General features: G+C 43.2%; 1 protein-coding gene across 1 annotated transcript in view; it reads left to right on the top strand.

The window, feature by feature from the left end:
* EXOC4 (exocyst complex component 4) overlaps positions 1-16,813 on the top strand; it is a 717,712-nt gene that overhangs the window by 604,680 nt on the left and 96,219 nt on the right. Inside the window, exon 14 of the mRNA XM_045792625.2 lies at positions 5,515-5,693. Coding sequence (XP_045648581.1) covers positions 5,515-5,693 — 179 coding nt within the window. The remainder of the gene's footprint in view (positions 1-5,514; positions 5,694-16,813) is intronic.

Here is a 16,813-nt window from a genome sequence, read left to right as displayed (position 1 = left end):
AGTTTTAATGCAGTCATTAAAGTTGTAGCTTCCGGGGGAGACATTCCTTCCTGAATACCTGAAACCCCACCTAGCCCAAAGCTGGGGGAGGGGGCAAGAGTAGAACCTCTGTAGGTGTTTGTAATCATGAGACAAGGGACCATTCCTGCTTTTATTCCTTAGTTCCCAGGCCTGTATTTTCTTGTTATGGGAGGGGGAGAAGCACTGAGTCAGGCCCTCCAGCACTCCAGCCTCGTAAGTGTTGTCTTCTAGCTGGGCCCTTAGCTGAATCCTGCATAGGCCATGGCACCCCTCTCAGGCCAGCTCCTCCCTGGGGATGGGGTATGCAACGAGAAGGGCATTCCAGGAACATCAGCCCTGCCTTACACTTCTTTGGCTGTAAAAGAAGCTTCCTGGCCAGAAACATTGTTGAGTGGGCTATCGTGATTGTAAGACCTTGAGGAAATCCGACAGTGGTGGTAGTAGACATTTCAGGCAAGGCAAGCAGTTCCGTACTTTAAAAGGCTGGGACGGCGTGGGTACAACACTGCCCCTTCCAAGAGGCAAGAAGTGTGTGGGAGTCCGGTTCCTCTTGGAGCCAGTCCTCGCTCTTCCCTGCTCTGTCCCAAATCGGAGAGGAGTGCGCTTCTGTAGGTTTCCGAGGCTCCTGGGCGATAGAAAGCCACAGGGAAGACTGGGGGAGATTTACGGGGAGAGCAAGCAGTGAGTTGGCGTGTATGTGTCATGTGACCAAATAGAGCCCAGATCTGCAGATCAATCATTTTGAAACTCTTTGTGATGTTTCTTTTGTAAGTGCATTTAGCCTGCTGAAGATGCAGGTTTTGGGGGCTTTTTGGGGTTTTTTCTTTTTCTTTTTTTTTGTTCTTTCTAAGATTTCAGCTGATAACAGAACTATTTAAAGACTAAACGGAGACAATTTTCAGCATCTTTGGCAAAATTCCTTTAAATGAGTTCTCATCAGATAGATCTCCTTCAAGATTATAATTGTGTGGTAAAATTAAATTAAACGGGTTTTACACTCTTGGCAAAAATGTCTTAAATGAATTCTTGTCAGATCAAGCTCTTTAAAGATTATAATTGTGTGCTAAAATTAAGCCTCACAGGTTTGACACTTCCGTAGTTTCATAGGCGTCTCCGTGAGCCTGTCGGCCTACCGCTGATGAAGGCGGCTCCTCACGCGGGCCTCGGTAGCGAGAACACACAGGCTTTGAGTTCTGATTCCTGTTCCCGGCTCTGTCCGATGATCTGTGGGCCGTGAACGAGTGCCTCTTACTTCCAAATTTCTGTTACTCCACCTTCTCAGGGTAATGATGGTTCTGCTGCCCACTTCAGCCAAATACATGTGATGTCTTCCTTCATTAATGGGCTCGCAGAAGGAGCCGAAGATGAAGGGTAAATAGAAATTCAGATCTAGAAAGAGGAAACAGTATTGGCCCAGATGCTGGGTGGTCGTCGCTGTGGCAGCGAGATCCTCAGTTGTAGACAGTGTCCGCATCTTGAGCAGGCCCGGGACCTCGGTCCGAACCAGCCGTCAGACCAGCCAGCCGCCCATGGCCTCCCAGTTCGGCTTAAGTAACTCTAACGTCCACGTCCTCCAACTTTCCCTGCCACAATTCTTGACGTGTCCCTTCGAAAGATTTTCTCATTGGCGGTAGGGTTTCCAAGTTTTGTTTTTAATTAAAAAGTAAACACAGTCTTGGGGGAGAGAATGTGGAAAATACAGAGAAGCACCGGGCATGGTCCAGGTCCAGTTAGCTTTCTGGTATGTAGACATCCAGTCTTTTTTAGTTTAGATAGACATATAATCGTTTTCTTTTTAAATATCATACAGTACATACAGTTTTATAACAGCTTATTTTACTCAGCTGGGGATCATGGCTAAAAATAAGCCATAGCCAACATTTTTCTATGGTATCAAGTGTTTTCTCCAATGTAATTTCTAATGCCTGCATAGTTTTCCATAGTGTGGATATACCATAATTTATTTAAGAAATTAGAAGGTTTAGAAAAAGATCTGTAGTCGAGCAGCTAAAGCCATCCCTTTAGGGTTGTTGTAACACATAAAAACCGTCCACCAAGCTCTTTGACACACACAAATCCTCGAAGGAATGATTTTTTTGTGTGAAATGGTTATAGCTGTCAATCACTTATTCCCGATGTCATGGTTTCTGTGCTCTCTCCAGGTTGTTAGGGGGTGATTATGGATTCCTGTCAAATGAGATGTGTACTATGTATTCAACATGAGGCAGTTTGTATTTTTCCTCAGTCTGTTGCTCTCCCGTCGGAGGAGGTTAAGCAAATCTGAGTGAGCCAAAGGGAGATGGGATAGGCATCCAGGGCTGAAAGCACACCGCAGACATGCCCGAGGCCCAGAGACCCCCACACAAGCAGATTAGACTTCTACATAAATACATTTGTCTTGATTGTCACATTCCACCCAGGGTTACACCTACATGCATGAAAACGCCTCGGAGCCTGTTTTTCAAAGCTGTTTGCCTCCCCTGTTGCTTTTTAACCACTCGGCTCAGAGGCATTTTTTGTGTTATATCTATCAAAGATGATTAAGGGGCTGGGAGAGTTGATATATAAGGACACATTAAGAAAACGAAATATTTACAGCTTGACTGAATGACAGCCACAGAGAAGATGCTAGAACTGTCTGCTGGGCACAAATCAAGGAGGAGACATTGTTTTGCTTTTCCCAGTAACTTGATTTTAGGGATATCTAAATTCAGGGAAAGTTTTCTGAGGGTGACATCATTTATGCTAATTCGATCATTGTGTCAGTTAGAAATTGCATTTAGCTGCTGGTAGCAGAAACTTCGAATCGCAGTGGCTGAAACAAATAGGGTTTTATTGTCCCTCCTGTGACATGAAGCCCAGAAGCGCATTGTCTGGGAATGCATGGCAGCTCCATGCTGGCACTGGGGCACCCAGGCCCTCCTAATCTTTGGCTCCAGTATTCTCAGCATTATTTTCATACTCAAGGTCACCTGGTGTTTGAGGAAGCACTCTAGCATTCCAAAAAGGCAAGGGGCAAAAGAGGCCCCTGCCAGCTGAGACTGCTTAAAAGGGCTTTCTTGGAAGCCCACTTACTGATTTTGGTTTATAGCTCATTGACCGCCACATCTGCAAGAAGGGCTGGGAAATTGAGTGGGTTTTTTTGTTTTGTTTTGTTTTGAAGTTAAACACAAGGCTGACCCCAACAATCCCAGGGTCCTTTGCCTAAGAAGGCATGGGAGGATGGGTACTGGCCAGGCAACTGGTGGTTTCTATCACAGTAATTTACCTCTTGAAGATTCTGGGAAGTCTGGACTCTGAGACATGGTGACATTTGCTATGATGTTACAAGGTTCCATTTGTAAAACTGGTCCTTGAGATCTAATTGACTGACTTCTGATCACTCATCTACTTCAATTAATTCATCATAGCATTACTCCAGGTTGACGCCAAATAAACCTGCCATCTCAACAGACTGTAGAGTGATCATAACTATAGCTTGTTAGCTTTCACCAAGTTCCACGCACTGGGTCATGCACCTCACATCACCTGAATGATTGTTTCAAAATCCTCCAAGTGGGATGGGGCGTGGATAAAGACAGATAAAAGAAGGCTCACCCGTGGGGGATTATGGTACCCTTCTCTCTACTTTTGGAATTATTGAAATTGTCCCAGTAATGGTTGGTTTGTTTTTTAAAGAATTTATTTATTTGAGAGAGGGAGAGAGAGCACAAGCAGGGAGGAGGCGTAAAGGGGGAAGCAGACTCCCCAGTAAGCAGGGAGCCTGATGCAGGACTCGATCCCAGGACCCTGGGATCATGACCTGAGCTAAAGACAGAGGCTTAACCGACTGAGCCACCCAGGCGCCCCAGTAAAGGTTTCTCAGGTCCCCTGCAATGTTTACATCACTTCATCTGAGGTCAGCACTCTCACCCCTAGCAGACGATGCTCAGAAAAGTGAAACCGAGTCCCACAGTAAATGGCAGAGTTAGGATTCAGCACCAGGTTTGTGTGACTTTGAAGCCTGTGCTCTAACTCTGAGTATGCAAAGAAAGCGTGCTTCCCAGACAGTAGCCTGAAACTAGTTGGAGATGCAGACTTTTGGGTCCCACCCCAAGACCCGTTACGAGTCCCCTAAGTAAGATTTGTATGCACACTCCGGTTCCTGCGCTCAGTCTCTCTTGGCTCCGTGACCACCGCTTACCCAACTCAGTCAATCAAGTATGACTTTCCCTTAAAACAACGTAACCCTCCGTTGAAATAAGAAGCCTCGTGGTGAGTCACTCCTTGGTAGCATAAACATTTTTTAATAAGCTTTTCATTCACAGCAGTTGTTTCTTTCCACATGGAGCATCTGACATCGTGCGGGGCACTACACACCGCTGTGTAGCATCGTCCTGACTCCGTGTCCCCTGTTACTGATCACCGCTGGCTTGGAAGCTATTAACTAAAGCCTTTGCTTCTGCTCACTTAAGGTGTTCTGAGTTTTAAAAAGCTTTGGGACTTACAGAGAACTCTCCAGGTGCCTGTTCCAACCTTCACTGGCAGTGGCTCTGCGTCCCCACCTGTGTGGGACTTTCCCTAAAAGACAGGATTTTTCTCCCCAGCATCCTCAGGCGTCTTCTGTCATTTCAGCCCTCTGTCTTTCTGAAAGAAAGGGCGCTGTGGGAATTAGAGTCCCAGCTCTGCCACTCGTGTGTCATGTGGGCACCACGGTTCACTCTCTGAGTCTACATTTCTGCCTCTGGGCAGTGGAGGCGCCATATGGTCTCTAGGGGCACTTCCGACTCCCTCCTCCTGTTACCCCACAGAATCTGATTTTTCAGCCCTCCCCCCCCCCCGAACATTATGAACATACTGGGCTTTGTGCAAAGACCACCTGACTGTATTTTTCCAGTCAGTAAAGGTATCCAGCATTGATTTTTATTGGTCTCTCTTTTCGAATAGTACATACCTTAACTTAGCCTGTAGTTTGCTTCGGGTCCCTTTTACACCAAGTCAGTGAGTGAATGAGTGAGGCCTGTCATCGACCTCAACTATAATCTGCTCTCTTAAAGAGACTGAACCCTCTTTGCTTTTGAACATTTAACAAAATTTTCCAGCCGATTAACCTGGTGGTTTTATTTATTACAATAACCTTCAAAACATGTACATTTTTCACGCCCTAAGCTGTTGGGCAACGTCCATAGCAGAAGAGGCAAGAAAAAACCCCACAAGAGGGCGTGCATCAAAGCCATCCCCAGGGACCATCACTCTCCAGGTGAGGCCCATGCTGGTTCCTGTTGAAAGTATGAACATCAGGGAAACTTCATTCTTCTAAGAACAATGTTTCTCCTGCTGGAATAATTTTAAGCAGGTATATGATAGTTTTCTCACAACAGTAAACCTAGGAAAGATAGCATGCTATGAAATACTGCCAGATAACAACCATGTGCTAGCCCTGCCTGAAACAGTATTGCCCACGCCTCTCTTTTCCGTGCTGTAGGTGAAGTATGTTTCTGCTTTGTTTCTCAGGGCAGCCTTTGGCAAGGAGTCGGAAGTTCTTATTGGGAACCTCGGTGATAAGTTAATCCCTCCGCAAGACATCCTCCGTGATGTCAGTGACCTCAAAGCTTTGGCCAACATGCATGAAAGCCTGGAGTGGCTAGCCGGTCGAACAAAGTCGGCTTTCTCCAATCTTTCTACATCCCAGAGTAAGTATCTATGATGGCGGCGGTTGTGGGGACAGTGGAAGGAACTAGACTGAGTAGTTTCCTTTGAAACGCAGGTGTGTATACACGTCCAAGTTGTCAGAAGGGCCGTGCTAGACCTGTGCAAGAATTCTGCTTTGGCTGCACCTCTCATACTTTGTGATTCTGCTAAAGAAAGTAATCTCGGCTTCCTGTGTGGAGCATGGAAAGCCAAACAAGGTTCACGTTCACATAGCTTGATATTAAACCTTCAAAACATAAAATCCTGGGAGAACGCACCACTGTGTCTCCAGAGCAGAAAACAGTACCTTTGTCCTCCTTACAACTTCTCAAGGATAGAAACTGCCTCAGAGCTGAGCACACGGCTGCTGCTTTCACTCTAACGGTCGTAAAGCTAATGAAAGGGTTTCTAACAAGAGAATAATAGAAGTGACTGAAGGTGCTAGAAAATAGAGACTATGAGAAAAGCAGTGATTCCCGAAAAGGGATGGCTGAGAGATAACTTACAGAATTCAAGGAATGGAAGGCATAGGATATGAAATAAAAATGGGAAATTTTTTTCTATTGAGGACCAATGACTCCGAGAAAAATAGTTTTGAAAACTTTAGGGCACATACACTCTATTCACTAGCGATAAAATAAATGCTTTAGGGCACTTTAAAAGCATGAGTTCAGAAGTATGTGTTAGGTCGTTAAAATAGAAGCAAAGAAACAACGATAGGAAGAAGGAATAAAGCTTATTAAAAAATGTTTATGCTGACAGATTTGAATGCATAAATAAACAGCAGGAAAAAAATAAAATAACAGCAATAACATGAAAGAACCAGAATTAGCTTTGAACTTAATATTAGAGTTAACTGTTAGGAGATAATTAGAAGGGAGAAGCCCTCATTGTTTGGACTGTGAACTTCAGAGTAAGTTATTTATTATCATTGTCTCTTGAAAAGTCATGCTTTGGTTAACCACGGCTTCCAGCTCGAGATGGAAGAGGTGGGGATGAAACTCACAGGGGTAAATTCTTCCCTGAAATACGTGCCCCCTGGAGGCTCAGAATCCCTTCAGTGCTCACTGCTGAACCCCCCTTGTGCTACTTACGTACCTACCCTGAAGCTCAGTGGTGGGTGGGGGAAAACGGACAGAAGGAAGGGGGCTTTTGAGCAAGGTTATATCTCTGCTTTAGAAGTCTTCTTGAAATACTGCTTTTCATTTATACTTTTATTTTTATGCTAATTATTTAACATTACTTTTTATCTGAGTCTAAAATTACATATACGTGGTCTCAGCGTCTGTAAGGATAGTTTGGGGGATAGGATGGTTTGGGCTCAGTGTGGGGTCTGAGCAGATCCGCGTCAGGAGATACCCTTAAAAGGCCCTCAACTTTCTAGTCCTGTGAGTATCAGGCAGTCTGTCACAAGCAGTAGTCTAAATTATCCACTTTTTCTCCCAGCCCCACCTCACTCCACCAAAAATGAAAGTCAGAGCTAACTTCCCTTTTGCTAATTGCCAAATAATCAGTTCTGTAAAAGGATCACACGCTTCTTTCCCCAGTTTCCTCTGACCCCTACAAATGCAGGGCTGCTTGGGGTCAGTTGACTAGTGACATTTGGAAGGGGTCCTCTTGTTTGGTAGGCCACAACATCTAATATTTAATAATGCAGTCTCTTATTAACAGTGGCTCAGCATTCCAGATTTCTCTTCTGTCCATTTGAAAAGGGTTTTGCAAAGCAAAACAGTCCATAACCTCTACAGCAAGCCCCTGAGTGATTCACACAGGGTAACCTGACATCAGCTGTTTTCAGAAAGAGAAAGATGTTCTCTGAGTTATGCTCAACTTTGTTATTGCACGATTTACCTGTTGTGTTCATGTCACTGAGAGTGCCCCATACACTTGATGTCTAATTCTTGCCTTTAATCATCTCTGTTATTCTGACAAAGATCTCTTCTACCACACCCGTTAATACTTTGTCTCCTGTGTTCAGTTGCATTTTATAATGTAAGTTGAACTCTCTCAGTTCTTTTCTGGGCGATCATTCCACCCAGTGAGTGGTTTAAGTGACTGCCAGCATCTTGACGATCAGTACAAAACCCAAGTGAACTGTAATCACTACTTATGTTGTCTTTGCTAAAACAAAGCATTGAGCGAACCTGGTTCATTCTGCTAACAACAAGCCTGGCTCACCCACACTCAGCGGTTCTTTGAATTCCCAGGAGAGATGCCCGTTGATGTTTATAATTTGAGCAAAGCAGGGAATTCTCTGATAATGGGTTACTTTGATTGCCCCATGTCAGTGTGACTCTAGAAAGGGAATAAGGGATGGCTCTTTATTATTCCTTTGAAAAGTGAACCAAATGATTACCTCAGCAAAAGTGTTTCCAAATCTGGAGAGTAGGTAACATGAAGAAAATGGCAGCCTTTTATCTAGCACTCAGGGATACTCAGCAGAATGGGAAGAAATCCAGAAAAGAAGATTTTAGGCTTATTTCTTGCTCCACATTCTATTAACTATTTGGTAAATACGTGGCTTTGCTATCATGACGAAGCTGTTAATGTTGATGGAGTAGAGGAAATTTGCAGGAAATGATTTTCGTAGGAGAAGATCTCTCCAAACATTACAGCAGGCCTGTCATCCATCAGGACATCTCATGTCACGCAGAAGAGAGTACTGCACTTCCGTGGCAGGGCATGGTTGCCCATTTGTCCAAGAGGTGAAAGCTGACCATTTCTTCAAAGGTGATTTTGCTGTGTCTTTTAGTGTTTGTTTAAATGTCATTCTGTCTCTTTGCACTTAAAAGGGTCTCCTCGCCTCAGAGAGGTCCTGACTACATCAGAGGCACTGCTCTTACTTTCATCCTACTGCAGTCCTTGGTTCCTGCTCCTTTTTTTCTGGTATCCCCCACCACCCTCATCTTCCTCATACCTGTTCTACTTAGAATTCTTTCCATTGAAAGAAGGAGACAAATTAAAGGAAAAATAATGCATTGATGCATAAAACTGGTACACCGAAGGCTTCAGGTGTGGCTGGATCCAGGTTTACAAGATAGCATCCTGTCACAGACATGCTTATACACCTGCCCATGCTCTCTTGTGCACTCTCTCTCTCTCTCCCTACCCTTCTGTCTCCCTTCCTCTGTCTCTTGGTGTTTTCTCTTTATTGCTTTCCATCTCAGTCAAGCACTTTCTGTATGGCAACATCCTTGGCCACTTGGCCACCAGCAGCCCCAGGATTATTTGATCCCAGACAAAAAAAGCATTTTTCCAAGAGCTCCAGAAGCAGTTCCAGAAAGGCCTTGGATGACCTAGCTTGCCCTTCTCTCATGGGCTCTCCCTGATTCTCTTTGTATAAGCCTGTTTTCTGCCTCTGCTTTTCTCCCCATCTGCAACCCAGTCTCTGTCTCCCACTCCCTGTTTTAGAACTCCTTTTATGTTCAGAACATGGTTTCAGTGCAAAGAAGTTGAGCAGGATCATATTTAGCATTGGGCGTTCAGGATCTCGGTTTATACATATTTTCCCCCATGGATCACAAGTTCAACCTTGTAGTACAGACTCAAGATAACATCTGCCCTTTGTCCTATCTGCTGTGTGTAAGAATCCTAAACAAAGACTCTGAGATGAACTGCTCCGGTTCAGAAAATTCTCAGCAAATGTGACCTACATAAAAATTGTTGGAGTGTATTCAGTTTGAACATTAATGGTTTTCTTTTGTAGTGTATCCTTTTGTTTTAGAGATGTGTGGCTTTTAAAAACAGGCTATGGAGAACTGGAGGGGCTCAAGGGCTTATTTTGTCTGCATTGCTTCCTCAGGGGGCCTCCTCTCTGTCTTGGATTCTGTAAAAAATCTCTAGGATTAGAGATCCTAAAACTTCCTTGATTACATATTCAACTCTTTAAGTAACCTTACCATCTGGGAGGTCATTTTTTTCTTTCTTTCTTTTTTTTGAAAAGTCCCTTTGCTTCAGTCTAACCCTCTTCTGCCTATTCTTCAGAAATTAGATGTTGAATATTTTCTCCATAAAATACTACGTGTATCTGAAAATACTTCCCTGGCCGCTACCTGCCCATCTCTAGGTATTAAAGACTTCTGGCCTGAAAATCCCAGTCTCTGACTCAAGGGCAACTTCAAACATGGCAGAATTAGGAGCCCAGAGCAGGCCCAAGTTCACTCACACTCTCTTGGTTGGTGAACTTAGCTGGTTGTGAATGTGGGCCCTACCGTAGGTTCCTTTGACCCAGGCTATCCACCTCTACTCGTAGTTCCCAAGGCTGAATTTCTTGCTGAGCCCACGTGCGTGGATGATAAGCAATAAAATATAATATCCTCGTCTTTTCCACGCTGAAAAACCGAAAGGTTAAAACATCCCTCTAACCTCCAGCGCGAGTAAATGTCATAATTTTGGTTTCTGGAGTTGGTTCAGGAATTGTAGTATTAGTTTTACAATTATTTATCTGTTTTTTTATTGTAAAAAAATACATAATATTAAATATACCATCTTAACCATTTTTTTAAGATTTATTTATTTGAAAGAGAGAGAGAGCATGCACCAGTGGGGATAGGGTCAGAGAGAAAGAATCTTCAAGCTGACTCCATTCTGAGTGTGGAGCCCAAAGCAGGGGGGGCTCCATCCCACAACCCATGGGATCATGACCTGAGCCAAAACCAAGAATCAGATGCCTAACCAACTGAGCCACTCAGGCGCCCCCATCTTAACCATTTTTGAGTGTACAGTAGTGTAGTATTAAATATATTATTGTGCAGCAGGTCTCTAGAACTTTTTCATCTTGCACAACTGAAACTCTATACCCGTTGAATAATTCTCCATTTCAGTGCTGGGTAACCACTTTCTACTTCCTCTTTCTAGGAGTTTGACTTTAGATACCCTTATATATGTGGACTCAAACAGTATTTATCTTCTAGCGACTGGCTTATTTCATTTAGCATAATGTCTTCAAGGTTCATCCATGTTGTAGCATGTGACAGGATTTCCTTCTTTTTTATGGCTGAATAATATTGCATTGTGTGTATCTACCACCTTTTTTTAATCTATCGGTCTGCAGTGGACATTTGGGTTGTTTCCACTTCTTGGCTATTGTGAAGAGTGCTGCCATGAATATGCGTGTGCAGATTATACTGCTTTCTTGAAATGGAATTATGGCTCGTGATCTTAGAAATCATCTGGTCCAACTCTGTTATTTTGCACATGAGGAAATTAAGGCTTCAGAATGACCACACTGCATGTCTGTGCCTGAGCTGGGATGGAAGCAAGTCTTCAGATTCCCAGTTTAGTTTTCTCTCCACTACATCGCTGTCTTGACCAGAACCAAGTGTCAGTACTGGCGGGGCTGGCAGGGCCATTCATGCCGCATTTCTATTAAACCGCCCAGGAGGGTCATCATATGTTTTAATGCAAGCGCTTTAATGCCAACATTTAACCTGTGATCATTTCTCATCATCATTGCCAGTGTATAACCAGGATTTCTATTCCTTAGATTTACAGGATTAGTGCACATATCCCTTTCAGATTTCATCATCGTTGAGAATAGCACATTTCTCACATTTGTCACTCTGTTTTTGTTCTACAAGTATTTGCTAACTTAGAAACTCCACCTGTCTTGTTGCCATGTTGTATAATAAATTCTAGACACTGCGCTCTCCTGTACAGTAGCCACTACCCTTGGGTGGTTATTTAAATTTAAATTAAATAAAACTAAAAATTCAGCTCCTCAGTCATGCTAGCCACATTGACAGCAATGCAGTGTTTCCCAAACTTAGCAGTGAATTCTCTCTCCGAAGAACATCTCACAGGACTTTGCTTCCGTGGAACGACTTTTGGGAAACACTGTCCTATGCTATATTTATATAATTTGTTCAGAATCTTTGATTTCTCCCCACACAGTCAGGCCAGGACAGATGTTTTACTATTGCAGGAATGTAATTTCATATAATTGGCAAATTTGCACACCATCAGATGATTTCTGTTGCAATTTGGTTGATTATTTGATTTGTTCAATCATTTTTAGAAATGTTTGCGTCAATATAAAATGACTGTGGTTTCCTTTTTGCTTGTTTCAAACTGGGCTGCGATACTGACACTTCTCCAGTGACTGTGCACCTTCCTCACGGTTCGCAAAGACTCTAATAGAATTCCGCACCTCAGTTCATTGTCAAATGCTAATATGTCCATCGTGGGGGTCCAGGGATTGATTTTATTAGAATTTTTATTTTGGAATAGTTGTAGATTCAGAGTAAGTTGCAGAAATGGTACAGAGTTTCCATGCATATCACACTCAGTGTCCCCGTACTGTTAACATCTTATATTAATATGGTACATTCATCACAACTAATGAACCAATATTGACACCTTACTATTAACTAATGTCTTTATTAGAATTTTCTTCATTTCTACCCAATGTCCTTCTGTTCCAGGATCCCATCTAGGATATCATAATGTATTTAGTCATTATATCTCTTTAAGTTCATCTAGGCTGTGACAGCTTCCTAGACTTACTTTCTCTTTGATGACCTTGACTATTTGGAGGAAAACTGGTTGGGTATTTTGCAGAATGTCCTTCAATATGGGTTTGCCTAATCTCTTTCCATGATTAGATTGGGCTTATGGGTTTTGGGAAGGAAAACCACAGAGATAAAGGCTATTCTCATCAAATCGTTTCAAGAATAACTCCTATCAATGTGACTTATCACTGATGATGTTCTGGGATTGATTTCTTTGCCTCCAATTCATGTAGCCCTCTCCAGACAGTTCCTTCTGAATTCTGGAGCGACTTTCCACTTTTCCACCACAAATGGCTTTGTATGTTTTATCCTTCTAGTGACTATTTTTTAACAGGATGAATGCATCTCTTATAAGCCCAGTGTTTGGACAAGTTGAATAGCTGCTAAAGAAAGTAGTTGTCTACCTTAAACAGTTATACAGTTGATTTGGATTCTATAATCTTATGGGTCTTGAGAGTCTCTGTGTGGGAGGAGCTGTTTTTTCCTACCCTGAGCCACCAGATTAGGGCCTACAGCTACTTCTTAGTTGCCATATGTGCCAAACACTCCTGAATAAACGTACGCAACCGTATTTCAGACAAAGCCATGCTGAGATGAAAAGAGCTATCTGAATTTTCTTTCCTAAAAAAGTCAACATGCAGTGTTGACTCCAAGCCTGTATATGAGTGAGACTTGCTTCCTGGGAAATGCAGAGTAGCAGTTTTCAAAGTTGGCTACCCACCAATGGTAATCAATTGGGAGCTTTTATAATCCTGATGCTGGGCCCCACTGTCATTTCCATTTCATTGTTCCAACATGTGTCCTGGGCATCCCTGAGCCAATCAGATCAGAGGCTGAGAACCACTGTTTTAAAGGATTGGTTTGCAACCTTGGCTTCTATTAGAATCACCTGTGGAGCTTTCCCTGCTCCTCGGCGGGTTGGGGGGGGAGGCCCAGACCACTGTGCTTTTGATCATCTCCCCAGGTGATTCAACAAATAGCCAGGATGGAGAACCACAGATTGAGAGCCCCCCTAGTGTCTTCTTTAATTTCTCTTCATCTCTCTATTGGGGAAATTATTTGTAGTTATTTTGCCAGCTCTTCTATTCTCAAAAGCTTGGGATTAACATAGCTTCCCATTTTCTGGACAAGAGCACCGGGCACAAAATGTTATACTTTGAGTCTGTGCCAGAGTCAGGACAACAGCCCACTTCTGCTTCGCAGTTTTTTAGAGCTAGTCAAACTGTGTCTCAAATTTGGGTAAAAATAAAAAACATTCTTCTTACCCTTCTCAAGCCAGCCAAATGAGAAGGGCACAAGGAATCCTTGTCTCCCTTAATACAAAAGGCTGCAATTGCCAAACCGATCAAATGAATGCGGAATTGTGTACAAGTCAATTGTATAACTGAAATTAAGGATGGAAAAGCTCCAGGTGTCTGTATGCTCCCATCCCTCACGTGCATGGTTTTGTGGCATACCGGGAGGCCTTTATGCGTTGCCTACTATAATTTATCGTTTTCTAGAAGACGGAATATGAATTCTCCCATGCTAGAGCTCACTGTCAAGGGCTTTTTCTGCCTTACTGGTAAATGAAAGATAAAATGCAGACCCCTCCACACACACATACCTACTGCTGTATGTTTTTCTGCCTTGACACAAGTGTGAATAAAAATGTCCCTAGGCAAGAGCTCATGGGACACTGTCGTGTTTCAGCTTTACATTTGTCAAACTATTAAGCCAGAGTTTTCCCTGTCATAATTTCATCTGATTATTTTTAATTAAAACTCCACACATGGTAATTCCTCTCTTGCTGCAGTATTTACAAGTTTCAAATATTTGTAGACTGTTATCAGACAGCTCCCCGTCAGGCATTGCTTAGCACGACTCTACATGTTCAGTTGCTCTGATCATCTTTCCGAGGTTAGGCTTTCCAAGCCATCGTCAGTTTTTGGTCTTATTAGTTGTCATTTTCTTGAATCTCCTTCTGTGGCTTCACTCTTTCCATCCTCCTTCCTCTGTTGGTGATACCGTCCACATTCACTGCCTTGGTTAATTTCGTAAGCGTGCTTTTTTTTTTTCTTTTTTAAAGATTTTATTTATTGATTTTGAGAGAGAAAGAATATGTGAGCAGGGAGAGTGACAGAGAGAGCATCTCAAGCAGACAGCACGCTGAGCGTGGAGCCCGATGTGGGGCTTGAACCCACAACTGTGAGATTGTGACCCGAGCCGAAATCAGGAGTTGGCTGCTTAACCGGCTGAGCCACCAGGTGCCCCTCATGATCATGCTTTTTACTGAAAAAATTAAATTACCATTGGTCTTATAACTCCGTCATGAGTTTCCTGCGCACTGTCCAAGTCTAAATTTATTTTGATCTTATTTAATTGACGCTACTTCTACTTTTGTATGAGCTTTTATCACTTTTTAGAATAATGTCCAAGTATGTTTCCGTGTTGTACCCAATTTCACAACTAATCATATGTTTTGTAGGAGTAAAAAACACCAAATGATAGTCTTATGATGATTCCATTTTGTTCCTTTTCAGTCTTAATTGTACTCTGTTATTTATAAACTGATTGAAATTCATCTTAGGAAGGAATTGCGTGGAAAGTTCCTGTGCTTAGGGTATTCACCTGATTCCTAGGACTCTCTTGAAACCCTGTTGTTACGAACAGTAGAGATGCTGGGGGTTCTCTCGTTTTACAAGGAAGACCATCTGGACCCCTCTAGCTCCTTCTCCATACTGGTGCGTTATGCACTATCATTGCTGATTATCGTCCCAGCTTCAGGCTGACCCATGTTGCTTTGCTTTGAGTACATTTTTAAATACTGATTCACAATGGTTAGTCCTCTTCTTAAACCTTTCTGCTCTGTTTTTTCCCTCTCCTCTCGTTGAGTGCCCTCACACGGCTCCTAAAGCAGGACTGTTTTTGCCTCTCCCTGAACATCTGTGATGCTCTTTTAAGCTATAGACTGTCTCCCATACTTCTCCTCGTCTAGGAGGCCTATAGCACATATGTGACTTTGAAGTCAGATCCACTTAGAGACACGTGAGGCAAGTTACTGTGTCACCGTAGGGAAGTTATTTAGCCTTCCCGAGCTAAACAGGTCTCTTTACCTGTTAAATAGGAACAATGACACAATCTCATCAGCGTGCTGTAACCATTAAGTGAGATGATGAACTTGGGAGTTGTTAGCAGTGTGTGCTACACAGCACGGGGACTCAGTATGGGGTTCCTGGGGTTCCTACTCTCAACTCTCTCACGAGAGCTCTCTCTCTCATCGCTCTCCTCCCTTAGTGCTGGGTGTTGACCTTCCTCTCGCCCCTTTGGGCTTCTCTGTGATCTCAAGTCCTGTGGTTGCTTTTCAAACTCTAACATCTGTGCTCCTGAATCACTTCTAGTCAGTCATGGCTCTCACTGCACAGAGTTCCCCAGTGTTTCAGAGGTCATGGGAATGTGTCTGAGAATGGACCTGCATCTGAGAGTCACCTCTGTCTACAAGTGCCCATCTGAGAAGCCAAAGTTGAATCGCCGAAAGATACCCTTTTTATTCTTCAAAACTATGAAAAGAGGGCTCAGTTGTTATTTAAAGACAGAACCGAAAACAGTGCCCTTCCTGTCAGTCAGCTGGTCATCTGTAGAGTTCATTGCCCTGTCCTGAGGACTGATTAGAAAGCAGTGCCCAATCTCCCTCGGCAAAGAGGTGATTATCAATTGTGAAGCTACGGAAGCCTAGTGCTGTGGGCATTTCAGTGTAATTGTGGAGCTCTAAGTACCTGTCCATAAAGAATTATGGGGCTGTTTCTCTGAAAACGCCAACGTTTGTATCCAGAAGGGAAATATTTTATTAAAATATGGAAATATCATGGATTCTTAAGTATGGTGGCTGGGAGCTTCCAACTGAACAATTGTGTCTTCAAACAAAACTATAAAATGGCAACAGGAAGAAGAAATAAAATTGAAAATCTTGAGGAAAGTGGGGAAGCCAGAAGATGTTGGGAAACGAGAGGGCTCTAAAATGGCGTGCTGAGGAGTCAGACTGCAGAGAACAGTGCAGATGCAGGATTACCTGAGCCAACACCATGCTTAGGGCAGTAGGAGTTGAGCAAAAAATCTAAGGGGACTGATTTAGCTGCCAAATGCAGAAGCCTCTTACAATGAGAATCGAGTGAAAGATTGTACCTGAAGGCATGGATTGTACTATTAAATCTAAGCTCTTATCTAGAGAAGCCCTGAGATAGTTGGGTGCTTTAAAACTTGAAATAAGCCCACTAACCATGACTTAATGAACGCCTCGCTAGAAAAAGAGAGTGTCTTTTAATTTCTTCAGCCATGAAACTAAGTCGAGGGATGCCGCAAAGTGCGGCGGGTAGGACAGACGAATCCTGACAGGGAAAACGAAGAGGGTAGAGGGCTGGCCCAGATTTAATGGAAGAAATCACCATCGGTGGAGATTGAATTTAGAAAAATGCTCTAAATGTAAACTGGATAGGCTTTTTCAGACAGCTTACTTATTAATCAGTAGTGCATAAGGACCCTTACCAGACTGCCAGCCCCAGTAAAGTGTGGCAGTGGGGCGCTCTGTGCAAATCGTGTGTGCAGGCAACAGTCCCAAAGGGCGTCACCGTGCTGAT

This window comes from Ursus americanus, chromosome 3, assembly GCF_024610735.1.
Source record: "Ursus americanus isolate L20-20 chromosome 3, mUrsAme1.1.p, whole genome shotgun sequence".
Classification (NCBI taxonomy): Eukaryota; Metazoa; Chordata; class Mammalia; order Carnivora; family Ursidae; genus Ursus; species Ursus americanus.
The sequence above is the reverse complement of the archived record's forward strand: the minus strand, read 5'-3'. Positions and strand labels throughout refer to the sequence as shown.